This window comes from Solanum dulcamara, chromosome 4 (assembly GCF_947179165.1).
Source record: "Solanum dulcamara chromosome 4, daSolDulc1.2, whole genome shotgun sequence".
NCBI lineage: Eukaryota > Viridiplantae > Streptophyta > Magnoliopsida > Solanales > Solanaceae > Solanum > Solanum dulcamara.
This window is the reverse complement of record NC_077240.1, coordinates 76,344,428-76,369,515: the sequence shown is the minus strand read 5'-3', so window position 1 is coordinate 76,369,515 and position 25,088 is coordinate 76,344,428. Positions and strand designations below refer to the sequence as shown.

Sequence of the window (25,088 nt, the reverse complement as noted above, 5' to 3'; positions counted from 1 at the left end):
TGTACTTTGATTATCTTATTTATTTATAGTAGTTAATGTCTCTTTCTTATGTACTATTCTACCATGACTTTCTCACTTTTGTTATTCTTTATTTTCATCTTGTTTTCGATATGCTTGTCCCTATCTGACCTTTTATCTTGTTTTCTTTTCTTGAATCGAGGGTCTTTCAAAAATAGCCGTCCTACCTTTCAAGGTGGGGGTTAGGTTTGCGTACACTCTACCCTCCCAGACCCCATATGGTGGGATTATACTGGGTTTGTTGTTGTTGTATAATATATATACCTACAATGTGTATCTAATATACTCATAATATACTATCTATTACTTATGTTATGTATTATATATACTTACAATGTGTATCTAATATACTCACAATATACTATCTATTATAATAATGTACTCACTATATACTCATAATTTACTATCTATTAGTATGTATATACTTACATTATACTATATATACGTACTATGTATATCAAGTATACTAACTTTATACTATCTATTATAGTGATATACTTACATTATATATACTTATAATGTATATCTAATATAATCACAATATATTATCTATTAGTATATATATACTTATGTTATAATATATATGCCTATAATGTATATGTAATATACTCACAATACACTATCTATTACTTACACTATATATATCTATTATATACTTACAATTTACTATCTATTATAATAATATACTTACATTATATATACTTACAATGTATATCTAATATACCCACAATATACGATTACTTACATTATATATTATATATACTTACAATGTATATCTAATACATTACTTACATTATATATTATATGTATACTTACAATGTATAACAAATATACTCATAATATACTATTTATTATAATAATATTTTTTCAAGTATTGAAATATTATAGTGACTACAAATTTAATTTTCCTTAGATGATTATGTAAAGTAAAAATAATTATTTAATTTAATCATACAAAATTTGTAGAAAATTTTTTTAAGAAATGCAAAGACTTTGACTTTATTAATATATTGATAAAATTCAAACATACAAGTTACAAACTTACAACTAGTTGTATATAATAAATTGTAACTTCTACATATTTTAAATCATTTTCTCCAATTCATCTGTATTAACATTAACAAGAATTGACTAATAATTTTCAAAATCAACTAATCCGTAATTTGGACTAGCTTGTGCCGAATGATCTCCAATTGACATTATTTCTTCAAGCTCTTTGTCTTCTTCCGTATCTTCTACTCTTCCTTTATTCTTACGCTCTGATCTAATTCAATTTTTGAGGCAAACTAAAAATTCATGACATTGTTTCTCAAAGAGTGTCGATTGTCTCCGATCTGTTGCCTTTCTTGACTAAATGCGCTCGCTGATGCAACAGTTGACATTGGAATATTTAGCACATCCCTAGCCATTGTTGATAATACTGGATATTATTTTTAATTATTCTTCCACCATTCCGGTGTAGTGACACTATTTTCATCATAGATCTCTAGAGTGTCTCAAATAATAATTAAGCTCGTCTCGATTTATGCTCCGTTGTAATGTAGACTGTATTCTATTCCAAATAAATAAATTAGAAAAATCATAGACAAGCATACCACGTGCCTGCCTTTTAGAAGATGATGGCTCGTTAGAAGGACAAGATAGATGAACAGTATAACTAGGGGTAGCATTATCAAGTAAATCGATTTAATGATTATATAATGTTTGAATACGATCACTTGTATCACCCATCTCCTATAACATAGTAGGATCTTCATCTTTTTCAATTTCTATAGAAGTATATATAAGGCGAACACATTCAGACATAGTATTAAATTTCATATATGTATTTAACATAACATCAATTAAATAAATAAGAGGAATAGAAAAAAATATTTTTAAAATTTTTCTATCATTTTCAGCAACAATATCTTTGTAATCAACTTTCTTTTTATATTTCATAAGCAACACAGAAATTTTGGCTAAATAAGCTAAAATATTAGAAATAGTAGGATAATAAGCATCAAAAAATTCAAGAGTAGCAAAATAATTTTTTTCTAACAACACAATAACATCATTAATTTTAGTCCAATCAGATTCTTCTAACATGACTTCGAAAAATTTATATGCATATTGATTAAAAATTATAGTTATAGGGGTTTTATAAATATTACAAGTCTTTAAAAAATCACAAGTCGAATTCCACCTAGTTTCAATTTCTTCGGGCATTAATCTAGGTCTAAGATTATTTTTCTCGCATTTTATTTTATATTCTTTAAGTCTAGCTTTTCTATTATTTTCTTGAATAAAATTAATTGCATACCTAATTTTTTCAATTGTTGGGTCAACCATTGATATAGAATCAGAAATAAATTATGCATTATGCCTTCGATCTTCATTATATTGAAATGCTAAAATACGTTTTTGTATAATAAAATCACTACCCAATGACAAGTAACAATTAAATAATTATTTTTATTTATAGCACGACCAACATCAAAAGTATGTGAAACTCTACATAAAAGATTTATTAATAACCAACGTAAATAATATGCATATTATCCATGAAGTCTAAAAATATCTGATCTACAAGTACTTCTAGCAATAACGTTAAACATGAGATTATAAATTGATAGTATATATTGAATAAAAGCATCAGAAGAAGCAAATGAAAAAGGTAGACAACCTACATCTATCATTTTCGCTATCTCTTCACGGTCCCTTATTTTATTATACGTCTTTATTAATTTTCTGGTCTGTGGGTTTATTCTACCTTAACTGGCCCTATTCGTTCTTTCCAACCAAGATGCTCATTGTCTAGATGTCTAGTCAATTAACTTGTTCCACCTCTATTATCCCCGCTCTTATGCTCGAATGTTTTTTGACAGTCTTTACATTGAACTTTGGTTGTTCCGGCTATGCGTTCAAAATAATGTCATACTAAACTAGATTTTTTTCTTTCTTTTACAGGTCGTGGATAAATATTAACAGTTCTAGATTGAACATTACCCAAATCTACATCAGGACTAGTTGGTGTAACATTCACATCATCATTATCATCTTTTTCTATTTTTACTTCAAATTCATTTGGTTCTTTTATACCGTAAGTTTCTTGAAATTCATTTTCATTTATATCATGTGCACCTACACCTATTTCTCCAAATTCAGTAGGCAGTGCTTCAGGCATACGAGAATAATTTCTACTTGTACTACCTCTACGGGAAGTACTTGTTTTCTTACTACCACTATCTCCGTCGGAACACAAATTTTTAACACTTTTACCTATATTTTTTAATCTATCCATTATGCAAATTAAATTAATAAAAATTATAAACACAAAAATTAAATATTTAAATATAATAGAATTAATTTACTAAATAAAAGCAAGAGAAAGAACGATTATACCAAATTACCGGAATCAAACAAAGAATCATAAAATTGATGAAATGTTGAACACTTGAAAGTTGAAAATTTCCACTTGATGTTGTTAATTGCAAAAAATAATAAAATATTGCTATCACTTTAAGAGAGAAATGAGAATTTGAGAGAATTAGATGATTGTTGGTTGAAAAAAAATAATTAAATGTTGTAGGTATTTATAAAAAAAAAATGATTAATTAATTTATTTTTTTTAAAAAAATATGCATATATTCAGATTTGGTCGTTGGGCCAACGGCTATAACAACTCTTTTTGAATCTGGCCCAAAATCGCTAAATTTCGAAAGAAAAAAAATTCTGAAATCGAGCCGGTGAACAGGTACCGATTCCTTTATCGGGCTGGTCTTATCGGTCCAAGTCCAAAAATAAATTGAATCGGCCTAATTTTTTTTTGTGTTGGGCCGATATCCGATCTGGTCTCTCCCGTGTTGGGCCCTTAATGGGCCGGTTTTAGGGGGCGGTTAGGAGGCCAACCACCCCATTTAACAGGTTTAGGTTTAGCTTGACTCCTTCTGTTGAGTCGGTATGTACCTGATTTTGATTTAATAGGGCGGTTATAATGTTAATTGTAATAAGATCAAATAGCTCCAACAATTTTCAAAAGCTAATATTCTTCTTCTTTATCTTTTCCTTTTGGCCTCTAATTAAAGAGGATATACAATAATTTTTTTTTTCTTTTGCTTCCCACGACTTTTCATGCATTTGAACTCTTTTAGGGGACACTTTGCTTTCTGGCTTATCTATAGTTTGCTATACTATCTATTAAAAAAGGCGATTAAATTTTTTATTAATTATAACGATGAATTAGTGATAAATTATCAAAAAAATTATATTAGTTGCAAATTATTTAATAATGAATTAATTATTAAGTTCGTAACTAATTTCAATTTATATCAATGTGCAAGAATAGGCTTCCCACTCTTAGCCGTTTAAAGGAAAAGAGAAATCGAAATAGAAAAAGAAAAAAAGAAAAGAATACATCTACGTACATCCTCCACTTTGGCTTTAATTTGTTTGTTCGATTTAAAAAAATATTATTTTTTTATCTTAAACTAAATGTAAGTGAAAAGTATTAAAATATATATATTTTTAATTTTATGGCCTTAACATGTTAAATAGAAAGTTGAAATTATAAAGTTATAAAAATATATATATTTTTTTAAAAAATAAAAATTAGACAAAAAAATTGAATAAGAGAAACTATAATTATGAAGAAATTATAAATTTAAGTTAGACCTCTTGTTATGTCTGATTAACATATTATAAATCGTACCTAAACATTCTTTACTATTTACTTTGTGATTGATGAATATATATGGATTAGATATTCCTATTATTATATCCAAATATTAAGATAATAACATTCTTTTTACTAGGGTGTTCGTGGGTCGATGATTGGTCAGAATTTAAATCAAATTAATTTAATCGGTTTTAAAATTATTAAAATCAAATTAAATCAATTAAAATATACATTCATCGGTTTGGTTGCTATCAATTTCGTTTTGGTTTGATTCGATTATTCGGTTATTAACCATACATAAAAATAAAACAAACGATTTATTCAAAAAAGAAAAAAAGACAATAATTCATTAAAGAATTTTTTTTGTCTTCGTGTAATTTTGGATCTTATAATTCTTATAACAAAACTTTAATTATATTTAACTTCCTGCTTATATTGTTAGCTAATCCAATGTACTAAAAAACATAAATTTACTGAATAATGCATAAGCTAATGATATGGTTGTACAAATAAAAGACGTATCATATCTTACTATTTTAAATTAATGTGTTGTGTTTTTTGCATAAAAAGTATTTATAAAAATAATTTATTATGTATATATAATTATAAAAAAATATGTATATAATTTATCAGTTCGGTTTGATTATTTCTTTAATTTTTTTGAACAAAATCAAAATCAAACCAAATATTATCGATTTTTAAAAATGTAAAACCAAACTAAATAAAAAATCAATTTATTTGATCGATTTAGTTTGAATTTGCGATTTGAATCGATTTTTACCCAAACCGTAAACACTTCTACTTTTTACTATGCTTAAAAAGTACTAAAATATTGATTTTTTTATAACTCAAACAGTCTTAATTAAGTAGCGCCAAAATAAGGAGAAAAAAAAAAGAGTGCCTTTAAAAAGAACTAAGAATATTATTGACCATTGGAATTCTCTCTTTTTTTCCCACCTTGATACCTTTCTTCATCATATTTATGTACGTATTGAACTAGTATATCATATTGCTATTAATTTAATTAAAATTTAGCACACTAGTACGCAGGGGCGGACCCACCTTATGTCGAGGGGTTCATCCGAACTCCCTTTAGCAGAAAATTATATTATTTATTTTTGGTTAAAATAATTTTTTATGTATATAAAGTAGATGTCGACCCCTTCGACTAGCTGATGTGTCTATTTATTTAAATTTTGAACCCCTATTATTAAAATTTTGGATCCGCCACTGCTAGTACGGTGTTAATTTGGTTACAAGTTCATGATTAGTGAATTGTAATAGTATGAGATAAAAAGTTAGTACCATTTTACTAGATTATTACTTAATAATTATCATATGTAAATTGTCTTATAATACACTACTAAAAAAATATCATTTTTTCATTGAAATTCCCATTAAAAAATTTGGACAATTTTTCAATTGTTGCACGATGCGGTGGAGCTAAAATTTTAACTAAAATATTTTAAAATTTAATAAAATAAACACAAATTAATTAAAAAATTTTAATATCTATTATATACATATAAAAAATTATTTTAATTATATATTAATATTATAATTCTCAACGGAAAAGAAATTCGAATAAATTCCATAACTGTAAAATGTCCCCGAAGGGACTAGTCATATGACATGATGGTAAGCCAAAGATTATATAATCAGTTGTCTTTTTCAGAAGAATGCCAAAAAAAGAAAGTGGAAAGTAGTTAGAGGCCAACACTAGCTAACAATTTCAAATAATATATGCTTTCTGCAGCTTTCAGCTGTCTCGATAAAACATAATTCGTGACGTTGCTGTATCCAACTATCTGACATGTTCAAACATTATTCTTTGGCATGCCCATAATATATGATTTGACCTTTTTTTAAAAAATAAATTTTGTAATAAATTAAAATAAGTATAAATAACATAAATTTTATTAGTGTAAAATTTAATTATGTGCCTCTTTTTTGTGAAATTATCATTTGTGACAGATTTTAGTTATGTCCAAATACATTTATCTCATATAACATAAAATTAAAATTAGATTTAATTTATTCTAGATATACACATATCCAAGTAAATTCGCATGGATACACTAACTCTTCAGGGATATTGTACTAACTCTCTCACTCACTTTTCTCCTATCTCACTCGTCTCTATCATTATGTATCTATATTCCACAATGTATCTGAAATCCCAGATGTATGCATCTAATGTAATTCTCATGTATCTGAAATATATTTATTTTCTTGCTTGCCTTCCTCCTATCTCATTCACCTTTCTCTATGCATCTGTATTTAAGAATGTATCTGATAGCAAAATTATATGCAACTAAGTAGATCTAATTCAAAATTTGATATTAAAATTATTAATTAATGAGATAATATATAATTATTTTAAACTATAATAAAAATTAATAAATATAATAAAAATATTTATGTCTAGATAGTTTTATATATATATATATAGAGAGAGAATACAAATAATTAAGGTCATTGGCATAAAGAAAAAAACATGTCAATTGTCACATACGTAATCAAATATCGTTCTCTCTCTTTTATATATACTAGATATCGGATATAGGCTCAATATATGTTAGTTTTTCACTTTAATTTACGTGACAGAAATAAAATTTTTAGAGTTTATTAATTTTTTTTAATTTTTTTTTTAAATTATTAATTATTATGATTTATAATAATTTTAATGTTATTTTTAAATGATATGTGTCACTTTCTCTGTTCTAATTTATGTGGCATACATGGAATTTGGAGAGCCAACAAATTATATATATGTTTTTAAAATAGTTTAAATTGTTAATTATTGTGATTTATAATATCTTTTACATAATTTTAGCTTCTTTACCACTCCATTTCATTTCATCCTTACTCTATATTAGGATGCAGATCAAAGGGGAAGACTTTGATTGGGAAAGTAGCCTCCTCTACCTAATGCATGTTCGTTACTCACATGACACTTATTATTTAGTAATTTTATTTTATTTTTTTTAATAACTTTATTTTGTATCTTATTTTTTGGATAGGTTTATCCTACGACATTATATAACTATAAAAAATAATATAATTTATTCAAATATTATATTTATTTAAACACTACATATAATACACCACATTACAAATTGAGAGAGAAATTAAGATATATATGCAGATGGGTCCCACATAAAATAGTTGTCTTAAAAGATGCCTTTAATTTCACCACGTAGTCGGTAGTAATTGATGAGATAAGCATAGGGGCAGTTTGGACAAGGAGTACAGATATTTATATCGTAGCTACAGTAAGATTCCTCATTTAGCCAATTATAATGCTCTATTTTTAGCGTATTTACATAAATATCCTCATGGCCCATTCCGTAAAAGATGGGATAACACATGACAATTAAGTGAAAGGCTCTTGGTTTTTTTGTCATTTTGTGTTCATAAAAAGCAATTTTGCACTTTGTATAAACAGAAGAAGCACTGAGTATGATATGAAATGATCAAATTACCCTCATTCAAATTAGATTTACTAAAAAGAGACATGTTGACCCCCTCCTGTCTGCTCTACTGTGTGTTGTAGCGTCTTCTATATATTAGAAATACCTCAAAGTATTTTCTGTTTTTAATAAGTATTCATTTTGTAAGAAAATTATGAAGAAGAAGCATATCCCCTCATATAGCAAGCACACACAAGTGCAAAGGACAAAAACAACAAATGATCATCAGCTAAGTTTAGTAACACAAGATGAAACTTTGCTAACAAAATGTTTCATAGGGAAGAGTATTATTGGAGGGCCTTCTTGGTTAGGCTTAATGAAGAAGGCTTTTAGATCACCTATCAAAGAGAATGATATCAAAACTAATAGAAGAAGAGAAGAAGCTCATGACCAAGAGGAAGAAGAAAAGGTACTACTTATAAACATGTTAATTTACACACTAATATTTGAAAGAAAGATTTTTTCCACTGGGAATCAGTACAAAATTGGTGTTATACAACATAACTTTTTCATAACTCATTTTTCAACAACCAACTCTTTAAAAAAAATATATGGCGTGAAATAGATTCTAACTTAAATAGTTGAGAATCTTCTTAATTTTTTCGTATGAAAACGTTAATATATTTTTTCTCACCAATTCATTCAAAATATATGTAGAAATAGTTATTGGGGAATTCAGGAGGAAAGTAGTTATTTTTTAATTGGTAGTGAAACTAGTAATTTATAAGCTCGTGCGATAAAAAATTAAAATTAGCTACGAACTTCGTTTTTAATGTATCACTAAAAAGCTCATACCTAGCTAACATTTTTATTAATCCGTCCGCTAAATAGAATTAGCTATAGATTTTTTTATTTAGCTATAAAATTTGCAATTCGCTTATTCCTAATGGTACAGCATGCCATAAAAGACAGAGAGGCAGGTCTAGAGTTAATTCTGCTGATTAGTTCACTACTAAAAAAAATATAAGAATTAACTATTGATAAATTCTGCTGTTAAATGACGATTTACAAATAGGCCAGTGATGAAATTCGTAGCTAATTTTAATTTTTTTTATTTTTAGAAGAGAGGAAAACGACGATGGATCTTCCGGAAGCCTACGCTTCACGAAACAACATTAATTCATCAAAATCAAGATCAAACAGATGCAGCTACATCAAGTACTACAACTTCAAGCAAAGGAAATTTGGGTATAAATTTACTGCCAGAAAATATTGATTTGAAGCAAAAATGTGAAATTGCAGTGGCCAGAACCAGGGGTGGATCTAGCTTATCAGGTTGTTCAAATTATGTATTTGTATTTTATTTATTTTAATTTATATGATACTTTTCGTATTTTGGGATCCAAATTAGGCGCTAACTATATAAGTTTTGACTAACCTTTTTAATATATTTTTAATCATATCGATATTCAAAAATGTAAATGTGTATTTTATTAAATTAACTTCATTAACGATATTTTGAAACTCTAAATTTGACTAGTATTATTTTATGGAAGTAATTTTTGAAAATTTATCTTCAAGCATAAAATTTGATCTTAAAATATTCCACTCACAAATTTTTTATTTTTTTCCAAGTATAATTTATGTCCAAACACAATCCAAAACTTCAAAAACTCAATTTTTCAAATTTCAACTTCCAAATCTATGACCAAATTGGAGCTCAAATATCAAGTTCCATATAAATTAGGACAAATGAAGTATTGAGAAAATTTACAAAATTGTATAAATTCAATTATTATTATTATTATTATTATATATTAACTTAAAATAATTAAAATAAGCCCGATTTGTTTAATTGAAATCTTATAATATATTCTCTATTCCAATTGCTATTTTTTTATTTATTCACTAACCAACTTCATATTCTTAATTCCTCAGCGGCTCTACCTATTATTGCTAAAAAACAAGCAGCATTAGACATCAGTACTCGGCTCACACGACCTCCCGTTATAGTTAAACAACAGTGTGCCATCCTTACCATTCAGACAGCATTCAGAGGGTACTTGGTATGTATACACATATATGCCTTTATAATTGTCTCTAAATTATATTGATAATATAAAAGAAATCGTATGTATAAGTTTTTAATTAATCAGTGAATTCTAACCTATGGAAGAAGGTTTTTTTCATTTTTATGCTACTAATTAATTAGCCCGCGCTTCGATCAAACTCTTTAGTAAGTTTAGTTGATATGAATAGGGAAGGGGAGGAGAGGGGGAAAGCACATTTAGTACCAAATATAATCCAAGGCATACCTAAAAAAGATGTAACATAAAGGAAACGACCTATAAATAATTCTCGATGTATCATATATCTAAGAAACATTCAATAATTTATAATAGGTAAAATAATTAAACAGAAATGGAAAGGTTAAAGTGAAAGTCTATAATAATATCGAAAAACTATATTTCATTTATAGAAAATAGTGATCTTGGTTCATGAGAAATGTCACATCATCTTTTTTATTACTAGCTTCTAAGTGGTCGTTGCATGATTTTAGAACGGCAAAATTAAAAAAAGAAAGGAAAGGAAAGATCTTCTTTATTTCCCATTTTTATTCTTTAGTTTCCTATACATGTTGATATTTTTGTTTAATCCTACACTCAATTTTTAGGCAAGAAAAGCACTTGGAGCCCTGAAGGGTCTCGTAAAGTTGCAAGCTTTAATAAGAGGCCACAATGTTCGAAAACGAGCAAAAGTTACCCTCCAATGCATGCAATCTCTTGTTCGCGTGCAAACTCAGGTAACCTTGACTCAAATCTTATATTTATATTAAAAAATTTAATATGTAGCATTAATTTATTAAGAATTCAATAAGTCAATAGAAATCTAATTTAGAACTTTTAAACTAAAAATCATGTCTCCATCGACCATCATTGTTCAGGTGTGTGATCAACGCAGAAGATTATCTTGTGAAGGAATTAGTTGTGGTTCAATGTTCAGAGAGACAAAAAGCATTCTAGAGCTTCACCTCAGTGACAAGGAGTCCACTGTGAGTGTCTTAATTAAGTTATATTCTTAATATACTATAAATTAGCTAGTATATATATAGTCTCGATCTTTTGGTAAACATCGGATAAGATTGGAACGATACAAAAAATATCTATACATAATTTTGCATACGTTTATGCAGTCTATAAATCAAGCTAGTATTCCGGACAACGATGGATATGATCATTTACATGCACTAGAAAAAATTGAAGCTTTGTTACACAAAGCTAAGGAAGCTGCTAAAAAGCGCGAAAATACTCTTGCTCATGCATTCTCTCAAAAGGTATATATATTAATTATATCATTTCGCCTGTTTTCTCTCCGTGTCAACTTCTCATATTTCCTCGAATACCCTTTTTGAAAAATAAAAATAAAATAGAAGCCATTCACCTGTTTAGGTAGTGGAGGTTTGGCCAAGACCTCAAGTACTAATAGATTCAAATTTGTATTACAGATGTGGACCTCAAATAAGGATGAAGATTCGAGTAGCAATACAGGACTTGACGAGGATTTGAGAGTTTTCCATAGAATAGATGAGAAGAATCGCAAAAGTATCAGTAGAGTTTCATGCGATCAGCCAAGAGATTGCATAAAGAACATTGAAATTGACACGACTTGTTCTTATTCTGATTCGAATACTGAGTTTTGGAGATTACACGATCAGTATTATCACGACCATCAACAAAAGTTCTATTCATCATATGCAGTCCCTTCTCCTCTCTCTCATAGAGCGAATATCAACGACTTGCCTATGACACCACCAGTAAAGAAGAAAAATATCCAAGTTCACTCTGCTAGTCCTCGCTGTAGAAGGGAAGAGAAGAACCATCACCGGATGGCTCTTCTCTCCCATAGAGCGAATGTTGACTCTTTTCCTGTAGCAATTGATCAGCCAAATTACATGACAGCTACAGCATCAGCCAGGGCTCGAGAACTGTCACAAAGCGCTCCAAGGCAGATACCGATGACTCCAGAAAGAGACAAAACAAGTGCAACAAAGAAACGTCTATCTTTCCCTATTCAATAAAACATTATTATTACGTAAAATGTATCAAAATATATTATCATGTGTCATAGAACTTGTATCTTACCAAATCAATACTCCTTTAATTTAATCTAACTATAGATTAGTCAATTCAATTAAGAAAAAGATAGATTTAAACTATACGTATTTCAGTATCCATTTAATTCATTACACAAAAGAATTAACTTGTAATTAAATTCATCTTTACTTTAAAAAAAAACAAAACTAATTGTATCCTTAATTACACTTCAATACCATGCAAAACGACCGGAATGTCTATCCGGCACGCCGTCTACAAAATAATTATTCCTCATCCTATAAAAGACGTGACACGTCAGCAAACTATCTGAACCGGCTTGATGTTGCCTCCCAGCCACTCGGTTCAAACCTAAAGCACTCGCCACCCAGTTTAAACCACCGTAAAGATTGCAAACTCCCATCAAATGTTTCACGTCATAAAAGTTATTTCCTAAAAACACCCTAGCATATTCTAAAAAGTTATCAAACTCACGGGGAAGTTCCCGGCGCGTGAGGATCTTCAATAAGTAGCCGATATCATACCCGCCTTGAAACGTTACCCAACTCACTGATTCATTCAATACAAGCCCCGACGACATCAGCAACTCAGAAAAATGAAATGATTTAATCCCTGAAACTTGATTCGCTTCGAAGTTTATCCCATGGTTGATAAGGAGCTTGATTGAGTCCGGCGCGTGTTTATCACGCGTCAAATCGAAATCGGAAAAGTTGAACTGCCATACAACCCGAACTCGTCGGTTTCCGATTTCCAATTCCGGTAAGTTCCCATCAGCATCAGAAAGGGTAATCCCAAGCTGAATAAGATTCAAAGCATCAACATTGGATTTCAAGAGTTCATACTTTTCCTCCTGAGACAGCATCAAATAGTCTCCGGCGGGTTTGAAGATAACGCCGGGATACTCTGTATCCATTGATATACAGGGGTATTGATCAATTGCGGAAGAAATATCTTTGAATTCGGAATTGAGATTTTGAGCCCATACTTCTCGAATCGTAATCGGGTTTAGATTCGGATCTACTACATTAGCAGCCATGATTGAAAATTCACCAAGATTCAGAGATGGGTATACACAAAATCAAAAATAAATTCTGGGTTTCGAAGAAAAAATCAAGATTTGAAATGGGTATAACGCAAAAACGAAAATGAATTCTTGGTTTGGAAGAAATAATTAAGATTTGAAAGAGATGAGATGATCGGAGCGTAGTTGTGTAGGAAAAGCTGATTTTATTGGAAGGGAGAGAGAACAGAAAAAGGAAATGAATGATGATATTTCCAAAATGGAGGGAATAATTTGAACTATTTTTAAATTTTACTACTTATATAGTTTTCTATATTAGTCCTATGTATGATTATTTTTTAAAGATATTTTATTATCAACCAAGTAAAATGGTTGTCCACTTAAAATGGTGGATAGTCCATTTATTTTTTAAGTAGGTAAATTGCCCATTAATATTTTCCTCCATCTGTAAATATGACTATAAATATAGTCTTAAACTTCAATGTAAAAACATACAAAACATATAAAAGAAGAGAATTACTATTACTCTCTCTATATTACTACTCTCTCTATTAATACTTTCTATATTATTCTCTTGTTCTTCTTCCTTTATAAAATTGTCAAGTTAGTTAATTTATAACACGTTATCAGCACGAAGCTCTAATTTTTCAGAAAATTAACTTCTATATCAGGTATATCTACTAAAGAAATTTAATTTTTAAGTTATCTTTGTTACTTTCAAATTAATTTTCATCATGTCAAACTTGTCAAAATTGGAATTTGTGGCACTTGATATTTCTGGTAAAAAATATTTGTCATGGGTACTTGATGCTGAAATTCACCTTACCGCTAAGGGTCTTGGTGATGCTATAATTGAAGGAAATACATCATCAAGTCAGGATAAAGCAAAGGCTATGATTTTTCTTCGTCATCATCTAGATGAAAGCCTAAAAATAGAATACTTGACAGTGAAAGATCCACTTGAATTGTGGAAAGACTTAAAAGGGAGGTATGACCACCTCAGGGCAACGGTATTGCTAAGGGCTCGTTATGAGTGGATGCACTTTTTATTTCAAGATTTTAAAACCGTAATTGAGTATAATTCTGCTGTATTTGGAATAACTTCCCAATTAAAATTATGTGGGGAAACTATAAATGATGAGGACATGTTAGAAAAGACACTAACTACTTTTCATGCCTCTAATGTAATATTACAACAGCAATACCGTGAAAAGGGTTTTAAAAAATACTCTGAATTGATATCATGCCTTCTGGTCGCTGAACAACATAATGCCCTTTTAATGAAAAATCATGAAGCCCGTCCTACTGGAACTGCTCCGTTACCGGAGGTAAATATGGTAAAGGCACATGGCTAGTTTGAAAGAAGACAAAATAAAATTTATGGCCACAATAATGTGCGTGGACGTGGCAATGACAGAAGACGATTTAATAATCGTCGAGGTGGTGATCAACATAAAAGGGAGAACAATATCAGTTCTCAAAATGGCCCTTCAAAAAGTAACTGTCATCGTTGTGGCATGAAAGACCACTGGAAAAATGAATGTCGGACGCATGAGAATTTTGTAAGACTTTATCAAAATTCTTTTAAAAGAAAGACAAATAGAGGTGCTGCCTCTTCTTCTAATGCTCGGATAGAGTCACACTTGACGTTCGAAAATAATGTTGAGGCAAGGCCTTTGAATAATGATAATATTGAAGCAAATCTGATTTTAAGGGATGATGATTTTAATGACCTCAATGATATTACTCATTTGGAGGTTGAAGATTTTTTTAAGGATCTTAATTGATGTTTAATTTCATGTTTTTCAATATGTTATCATGTACTTTGAATTATTGTGTTTTTACGTTTATGTATTTGAAGAAAAAAAAACAATAATCAAGGTCACATTTTTATGATAATTGTATATTGTTTATTACATTGTGCTATTTTATAATGTTGTAATTAATTACTATTAGTATGCTATTATTTAATCTTAATATCATATTGTTACTAAAAAAAATATTCGTCTTATTTAATGTCATTATACTAATTGTTTATTCTTGTTAATGTTTTAGACATTAATAATATATAATGATTGTATTATTTTTGTCAATAAACAAATTATCTATACATGATGAATAATATTATATTAATATTTTATAATATTTTTTTAATACTTGTGTATAATATTTATTTAAGGTTAATAAGTATATAATTCCATAAACTAAATTATTGTAACATTCATCATAATTGAATCATATAATTTTTTAAATTCTAAATTACCATAATTTAACTTTAAAAAAAAAGGACTTATGTTTTTCTAGCAAAATTGTTACTTATTTTATTTCTTACAATGCATTTTTATTTTATGAAGATAAATAAAATTATCAGTCTTCAATTGGATTCAAGATGAATAATGGAGATATGTGCATTTTGGATAGTGCCACAACTCATACGATATTAAAAGAAAAGAAATATTTTTGCCATTTGATTATGAAAAAGGCCTATGTCAATACAATATCTGGTAGTACAAAATTAATTGAAGGCTCTGGAAAAGCAGCCTTATTACTACCTGGAGGAACGATATTGGTAATTGATAATACATTATATTGTAGTAAGTCTCAAAGAAACTTGTTAAGTTTCAAGGTTATTCGCCAAAATGACTATCATACTGAGACTGCAAATGAAGGAAAGGTTGAATACTTTTATATTACTACAATAAATATGGAGAAGAAAATTGTGCACGAAAAATTACCTGCACTTTCTTCTGGGTTGTACCATATAAATATTGGTACTGTTGAATCACATGCCATTGTAAACAAAAGGTTTACTGATTCTAATGATTTTATCATTTGGCATGACCGGTTGGGCCATCCCGGTTATAATATGATGTGCAGAATTATGGAGAATTCACATGCACACACTTTGAAGAATCAGAAAATTCTTCAATCTAAGGAATTCTCTTGTGTTGCTTGTTCCCAAGGAAAACTGATTATCAAACCATCAGCAACTAAGGTTGGGATTGAATCCCCTGCGTTTCTAGAACGTATACAGGGTGATATATGTGGGCCAATTCACCCTTTTTGTGGACCATTTAAATATTATATGGTCTTGATAGATGCATCTACAAGATGGTCACATGTGTGCTTATTATCAACTCGCAACATGACTTTTGCAAGATTGTTAGCTCAAATTATAAGGTTAAGAGCATAATTTTCAGATTATGCAATAAAGACAATTCGTCTTGATAATGCTGGTGAATTCACATCTCAATCATTTAATGATTATTGTATGTCGGTTGGAATAAAAGTTGAGCATCCGGTCGCTCATATACATACTCAAAATGGTCTAGCAGAATTATTAATTAAACGCCTCCAATTGATAGCTAGACCATTGCTAATGAGGACAAAACTTCCTATTTCAGTATGGGGGCATGCTATTTTGCATACAGCAGCACTTGTGCGCATAAGGCCAACAAATTATCATGAATTTTCCCCATTACAGTTGGCATTTAGAAGGGAGCCAAATATATCCCATCTTAAAATATTTGGGTGTGCGGTATATGTCCCAATTGCTCCACCGCACCGCACAAAGATGGGTCCCCAAAAAAGGTTGGAAATATATGTTGGGTATGAATCTTCTTCTATTATAAAATATCTGAAACCTATGACTGGAGATTTATTTATGGTAAGATTCGCTGATTGTCATTTTGATGAATCAGTATACCCAACATTAGGGGGAGAACGTAAGCAGTTGAAAAATGAGATAGATTAGAATTCATTGTCACTATCTCATTTAGATCCTCAAACAAATCAATGTGAGCAAGAAGTTCAAAAGATGATTTATTTGCAGAATATTGCAAATCAACTGCCGGATGCATTTACTAACCTTCCACGGGTTACTAAATCGCATATCCCAGCTACTAATACTCAAGTTTGAGTTGATGTCCCGGTAGGACAATTTGTTCAGGCAAATGAGTCTAGACCACGCTTAAAACGTGGAAGATCATTTGGTTCCAAAGATAAAAATCCTCGAAAAAGGAAAGGAATAAATGATCAAGATGATCATAATTTGGAGGCGAGTGCTCAAGAAGAGCCCAGAGACACAACAAATGGTGATACCACTAAGGAGGTCCAAGTACCTGAAAATAATGAAAATGAAGAAATCTCAATAAGTTATGTCTCGACAGGAAAATGGTGGAACCGAAATGATATTATGGTCGATAATATTTTTGCTTATAATGTTGCCATTGAAATAATGCAACAAGATAAGGATCTTGAACCAAAATCTGTCGATGAATGCAGACACAGAAATGATTGGCCAAGATGTAAGGATGCAATTCAAGCAGAGTTAACTTCACTTAAAAAATGTGAAGTTTTCGGATCAATAGTTCGAACACCTGAAGGTGTCAAGCAGTAGGGCACAAATGGTTTTTTGTGCATAAACGAAATGAAAAGGGTGAAGTCGTAAGATATAAAGCACGACTTGTTGCCCAAGGTTTTTCGCAAAGACCTGACATTGACTATATGGAAACATATTCCCCTGTGGTGGATGCAATTACTTTCAGGTATCTAATGAATTTGGCAGTTCATGAAAAGCTTGAAATACACTTAATGGACGTGGTCACTGCCTATTTATATGGCTAATTGGACCACGAAATTTTTTATGAAAATTCCCGAAAGGTTCAAAGTGCCTGAAGCATACAAGGATTATCGATAAAATTGCTCAATAAAACTTTAAAAATCCTTGTACGGGTTGAAACAATTAGTGCGAATGTGGTACAATCGTCTTAGCGAATATTTGCTAAAAAAAGGATATAAAAATAATTCAATTTGCCCTTGTGTTTTTATGAGAAGGTCTGGATCTGAATTTGTCATAATAGCAGTATATGTTGATGATTTGAATATTATTGGAACTCCAAAAGTACTTTCAAAGGCAGTAAAATGTCTGAAAAGAGAGTTTGAAATGAAAGACCTTGGAAAGACAAAATTTTGTCTTGGTCTACAAATTGAACATTTTACAAATGAGATATTTGTCCATCAGTCAACATATACTGAAAATATTTTAAAGAGATTTTATATGGATAAAGCACATCCATTGAGTACTCCAATGGTTGTGAGATCTCTTGATATTAATACAGATCCGTTTCGGCCTTATGAAAATGATGAAGAACTTATTGGTGCTGAAATACCACACATTAGTGCAATTGGTGCATTAATGTATCTTGCCAACAATTCTAGACCAGATATAGCTTTCTCAGTAAACTTGTTAGCAAGATTTAGTTCTTCACCAACACGCAGACACTGGAATGAAATTAAGCATATATTCAGATACCTTCGAGGTACCATTGATATGAGATTGTTTTACTCAAATGATTCCATGTCACAATTGATCGGTTATGCAGATGCGGAATATTTATCTGATCCCCATAAAGGTCGGTCGCAAACAGGCTATTTATTTATATGTGGTGGTACAACTATATCATGGCGTTCAACAAAGCAAACTATGGTTGCCACTTCCTCAAATCATGAAGAGATAATAGCCATTCATGAAGCAAGTCGAGAATGTGTTTGGTTAAGATCAATAACTCAACACATTCAAGAAACATGTGGTCTTTGTTTGACAAAAGACGCTCCAACAATATTGTATGAAGATAATGCTGTATGTTAGCTCAACTGAAGGGAGGATACATCAAAGGAGACAGAACAAAACATATTTCACCAAAATTCGTTTTCACTCATGATCTTCAAAAGAAGGGTGAAATAGATGTCCAACAAATTCGTTCAAGTGACAATTTGGCAGATATGTTCACCAAAGCATTGCCAACTTCAACCTTTGAGAAAATGAGATACAAAATTGGAATGCGTCGTCTTCGAGATATTAAGTGATATTTTCATCAGAGGGAGCAAAATACGCGCTGTACTCTTTTTTCCTTAGTCAAGGTTTTGTCCTACTGGGTTTTCCTGATAAGGTTTTTAATGAGGCAGCACTCAAGGCGTATTATCAGATATGTGTACTCTTTTTCCTTCATTAGGCTTTTTCCCACTGGGTTTTTCCTAATAAGGTTTTAACGAGGCACAACATCTATGGATGTTCAAAATAACAATGTATATTATTTTATTTTTTGTAAAGTTTTAACGAGACACATTTCTCGTGGACATCCAAGGGGGAGTATTATCAACCAAGTAAAATGGTTGTCCACTTAAAATGGTGGATAGTCCATTTACTTTTTAAGTGGGTAAATTGCCCACTAATATTTTCCTACACTTGTAAATATGGCTATAAATATAGCCTTAAACTTCAATGTAAAAACACACAAAACATATAAAAGAAGAGAATTACTATTACTCTCTCTATATTACTACTCTCTCTATTAATACTTTCTATATTATTCTCTTGTTCTTCTTCCTTTATAAAATTGTCAAGTTAGTTAATTTATAACATATTTAAAATTCTTCCCAATATATAAACGAGGTGTCATTGTGCGTCAAATCGTCAATGCAAGTTTTCTTTCTATGTTTGCATGTATTTTATGATAAACAACAAATAGCTATATATATAATTAGTATAATTTCATTAATAGAGTCTTAAAAAAGTAAAATGTATGCAGATTTTGTGTGGTAGAGATATTTTTAATGGACATTCGATTTAAATATAGCAAGAAAATATTACAACAACTATCAAAATATAGAGAAAATGAAGTCACAGGTCGGATAAAAACAACAATGAAGAATAAGAAACTACACGATACCTAAATACTAGTGCTAATAAGGGAAGAGGACATGGGGCTAGCCCCTGCCTCTCTCACCTAATGGGCGACAACACTCATCTAACTACGAATAATCTTCTACACTAATTTTTGACCATATGTTTCTATTTAGAGCCATCTCCTCGACTCAGTAAGCTAAAATTGTGTCATGTCTCGTTTAATTATCTCTAGGGATGGTTATCAGCCAGTTCGATACGTTTTGTATTCTCGATTTGATTTTCAATTTATAAATACGGTAAATCAATAATCAAACAAATAAAATATTCGTTATTAATTTTTGGTTAATAAATTTTTGATCGTTAGGCATTCAGATTTTCATTTAACCGTTAAGAAAATACCCCTTTAATTTTTTTTTATTTCTTTTGTTTTCATTTATTCATATATACACTATTCTATGCATAAAAGTCTAAAGCAATTACAAGAAAAAGAAAATTCAAATAAGTTATTGCTAAAATAAATTTTTTTTCGGTTAACGTTGTTTTTGTACCAATAAACCAATAACACTCCTTTTATTTATTGGTTAGATCGGTTATTACACACCCCCAATCACATCACCGAATTTGTTTTTTGGTTTACCTTTTCATATTCTAACTAGCGCACCCGTGCACATCCTTTTCACATGCCTGAATTATCTTAGTCTCACGTTCTTCATCTTATATGTCACAGATGCCACACCCATCTGGCCCCGTATAATTTTGTTTTTGATCTTGTCTCTCCTTGCATGTTCACACATCCATCCAAGCATCCTAATCTATGCTACGTTTATCTTTTGAACGTGGACGTTCTTGACTCGCAACACTCTGTTCGAGAAAATATTCTTTCTGTCTCCTCACTCCTTGACTCCATTCTCTGAAGGAAGGGTAGTTGAACTGGGCTACTCTAGAGCGCTCTTTCGAATTCAAAAAAAAGAGGAAATATCTTTCGTTTGAAAAGGTGAAGAATTTTTCCAAGCTCAACAAATTATTGTCATTCATTCAATTAAGGAGTCATGCTTACCTTTCAGGTAGTGTTATTTTTTTCGTGCTCTTCTGAAGGAAGCATCAGCCTTTTACTTTATTTAAAACTTCTCGAACTAGAAAGAGAAGTCTATTTATGATTTCGTGCTGAACTCGGTAAATAAACAAATAGGTGGTCTGAGATTCCACAAGCGGTACTTCCGGATACTGTATTTGAGATAATTATTTAGATTCCTTATGATATGCAACTGAAAGAATCATACTTCATCGCCTCCTGGTCCTCTCTCTCTTCTGCCTATCGCTTTATCTAAGCTCCAGAGCTAGCTGATTCTCTCCGAAATGCGTTGAGGCTCGGTAGTTGATTGGCCGCTGTCAATGCCGGTGCTGCTTGCCGACTACAACAATATTGGTTTAACCATCACTCTTAAAACTTATCCATAGTTAGTTCCCTAGAAGTGAGCCTCCATTTTGCCCATCATGCTCTAATATGATGTGCGACATTATCAATATTTTGTATTATTGGATTATGGACCCAAGATACTTGAAGGCTGAAGCTGTTCTCCTATTGGATATGACTTGTGCATCGACCTTTATTTATACATACCCTTCCTGCTTCACATCACTGAACTTGCACTCCAGTACTCCGTGTTAATCCTGCTTAGCCTGAAATCTTTAGACTCTAAGGTTTGTCCAAACTTTCAGCCTATCGTTTACTCCACTGTGTCTTGTTTATTAACACTATGTTATTTACAAATAACGTACACTAATATGACACCTCCTCCTGAATAGTCAATACTAATTCATCCATCACTAAGGCAAATAAAAATAGGCTAAGGACTGGACCCTAGTGCGCCCCCCCCGAAAAGTGTTTCGAGTCACCTCCCACTGTTTTAACCAAGATCATGACTTCCTCGACATGTCTTTAATCTCCATAATGAAAATCACCGTACACCTCAAACCTTCAGACATATCTAGAGGACCTCCCTAGGACTTTATCGTATGTCTTTTTTAGGTCAATAATCACCATATGTAAGACCTAATGTTCATGTAGTTTTGACCTAATAAAAAATGTCTACATTTATATTTATATTATAATGAAAGCACAAAATTTATTACAAATTTTTCTTTATTCAAAGTTTCAAACTAGGTAGAAATTCAGAATATTTAGGCAAACAAAATCAATGAAGATTTAACAATATATAAGAAAAAGCCTTCTTTATTTGAAATATGTAACATAATTAATTGCCATATCTTCCATACTGATTTTTCTAAGATTTCAGAATTTGAAATCAACTAAAATTTGGTTTAAATATATTTACTTTTTCCTTGTCAATTTTTCTTCTTCTTATATACCTTCAATTTATTAATATTGAGTTAATATATTTGAAAAATATAGCGAGTAAATATATTTAAAACTCTATAAATTAATAGAAGTAAAATCATAATTTCACTATACTAACTATTATTTTCTTAGTAAGTGCATCAAGTTAAAATTTGATAAGTAAAAAGAGACGGAGGAGGTATTTGAAAGGAGGAAAAAACATGTAAGAATCCCTAAATCCTTCCTAGAAAAAAACAAAGAAATAAAGAACCTTTTCACAAAAGTTTTTTGCTAGGCATTTACTTACAATTGATGATTAGCCGGAAATATGTGTCCCAAGAAATCAGTGTATTCTTTAGAGGCTTCATAAATAATTAAAATGTAATGTCAGTTTTGATTATTCATATGATATTTTTATTAGATTTTTGAGCTAAAAATGTTTTTGAGTTTGAAAAGAATACCTCCTTTTTTATCTAAGTTCTTTAGTTTGCATGATAAGGTAGAAAGTAAGAATAAAAAGATGCGCTCGATCAAATTAAGACACGAAATGTAATGATCTGTTAGGTCATTTTAAGAACGAGTTCTCCTCCTTTCATACGAAATCCTTTCCGTAAAATTTTAATGGGTTATTTGGACTATTCGATAACTATGGTTATTTAATTGAGGGGTAACTTTAGATAACTAATTTAATTGATGGACTAAATTGTTAATTTAATTAATATCTTATACCACTTTATTTATTAAAATAAGTTAATATGATTTCATTTTTAGTCATGCCACAAACTACTTCTACCCTAAGACGAAGAGAATGGCGTCGACTGAAGCAAACAAGAAAAATCTTCAGGTAACGATCAATTTGAAATTCCAATTCTTTCAACTTTGCTATTAAATTGTATGATGCCACACATACATTTGTTTATTATAATTTTTTTAAGGAAAAGAACTAAAGTAAGTATGTGGTTGCTGGAGACATGTTTTGAGCAAAAAAAATATTAGTGGATAAATAAATTAGAAGTAAATTAGCAAGGTAATGATGAAAAATATTGAGTGGGATATTAATAAGGTCCAAGGATGCAGTAATTATTTGGAACATTAGATTGTGATGGATTTTGTTTGCATATTGATTTTTGATCGAAGTTACTGGTGGCCTATTCGGTTTGGGGTTTGAATTTTTTTAGGATTATCATATTATGATTGAAGTTTTGATATATTGAGATAGATAATTAAATAATAGATGTGGTATATTATATAGATACCATTAATTTTTTATTATTTGGATGAATTGAGACTTAATCCTAGGCTTGAAATTTAGAAAATATAAGATTCGATTTATTAATTGGCATCAAGATCTGGGAACTTGATTATAGATTTGTGTGAGTTTTTGGATCTAGGCTAGACATATGGTAATATGAGTGTTGTTAGTTTCGAAATCTTATTGTGATTATTTATTTGACGCCCAACGAAAAGGGAAGGCTCAAGTCCCGAAGTGATTGCTTGATTATTTGAGGCAGTGAATTTCTAAACTTTAGTTTAAGCTTGTAGATGCTTGTATTTCCGTGTTATGTGCACTGGAGAGTAATGAAAATTTGATCGGGTTATTGACTGTATGATTGACCTTAAAAATGGAGATGAGGGGTATAAAATGACGATCAAATGACTATGTTGATATGAGATAGGAAAAAATATTGTTGTTGTCATGTTATTATCGTGAATCATATGAACATGAGTTGCTTGCATTGGTTTAGACATACTGTGCTGAGACTGAAAATGATATGAAATAAAGGGATCGGGCCACACGCTCCGTGGCAGGTATTATGAAACAAAAGGGTCGGGTCATACGCCCCGTGGAAGGATATGTATATTGAGGGGATGGGCCACACGCTCCGTGGCAAGTAACATGGACAGAAATGTCCCCCATGTGTTTCGGGCTATAATTCAGCGGATGTGTACCTGCAACAACCCATAAAATGTTGTATGTCGGTATTTCAATTCTCGACGAAAATAATACAGTCTTTGTATTTTGGGCATAACGTTTCATAGGTTGTTCCAAATTAGGTGATTCAAATTTCTGGGTAATCACAACATCCTTACCTACAACTTTTATGAAGAACATATCTTAATATTCGGAGTATAAGTAGGTCAAATAAATTAATCTTTGCAAGATATAGTGCTGTGACGGAATTGAGTGTCGATAGAAGAAAATTCATATCTCACTGTAGGTAGCTCCAAATTGTTTGATTCTTGAACTATATGAAACTAGACTTCCATATCTACAATTCTTATGAAGACACCAAATCCTAATAAGGAATTGATCTTATTCAAACGCAGCTTCGAAAACGAGTATTCTGTTAAAAAGAACTCATCTTACCTACCATGGAAACATCTAGATGCATTTGACATCATGCATGACATAAATTGTCCCCCATTTAACATCATCCATGACATCAATATATTCCATTAAATTTTCAGATTTTTCTTTATAATTATTTTATTTATTGTTAGGTCCCTCTTTCCCACCTATAAATACCCACCTTATTTCCTCATTTTATTCATCAAGCTTTCTTAAGCATTTCTTCTCTCTATATACTTCTTCTCAAATATAGTTTTAGTTTTAGTAGTATAAAAATACTACTTCGGTTATTCTTATACTCCGAGTAGTACACAAAATGCTCCGGCGAGAAAAAAAGGCTAGGGATCCAAGAGTATTCCAATTCGGAGTAAACCTTCGGATTTAAGGTATGTAAGGCTTTCATAGCATTGGATTGATTTCGTCCATGCGCCCAATATTTAAATTTATTATAATTGAGTTATAGTTGAGTTTTATCCAAATCTTAAATTCTA

The 25,088-nt window shown here is 30.5% G+C and overlaps 2 protein-coding genes across 2 annotated transcripts; one reads left to right on the top strand and one right to left on the bottom strand.

The window, feature by feature from the left end:
- Positions 1-8,214: 8,214 nt before the first annotated feature.
- Positions 8,215-12,173, top strand: LOC129885117 (protein IQ-DOMAIN 18-like). The gene is made up of 7 exons (XM_055959325.1): positions 8,215-8,557; positions 9,210-9,423; positions 10,027-10,154; positions 10,763-10,891; positions 11,033-11,140; positions 11,282-11,422; positions 11,594-12,173. The coding sequence occupies exons 1-7, from the start codon at positions 8,303-8,305 to the stop codon at positions 12,164-12,166; spliced, it is 1,548 nt and encodes a 515-aa protein (XP_055815300.1). The 5' UTR covers positions 8,215-8,302; the 3' UTR covers positions 12,167-12,173.
- Positions 12,174-12,392: 219 nt separating this feature from the next.
- On the bottom strand, positions 12,393-13,383 carry LOC129885116 (probable CCR4-associated factor 1 homolog 11). The gene has a single exon (XM_055959324.1). The coding sequence runs from the start codon at positions 13,234-13,236 to the stop codon at positions 12,412-12,414; it is 825 nt and encodes a 274-aa protein (XP_055815299.1). The 5' UTR covers positions 13,237-13,383; the 3' UTR covers positions 12,393-12,411.
- Positions 13,384-25,088: the final 11,705 nt, after the last annotated feature.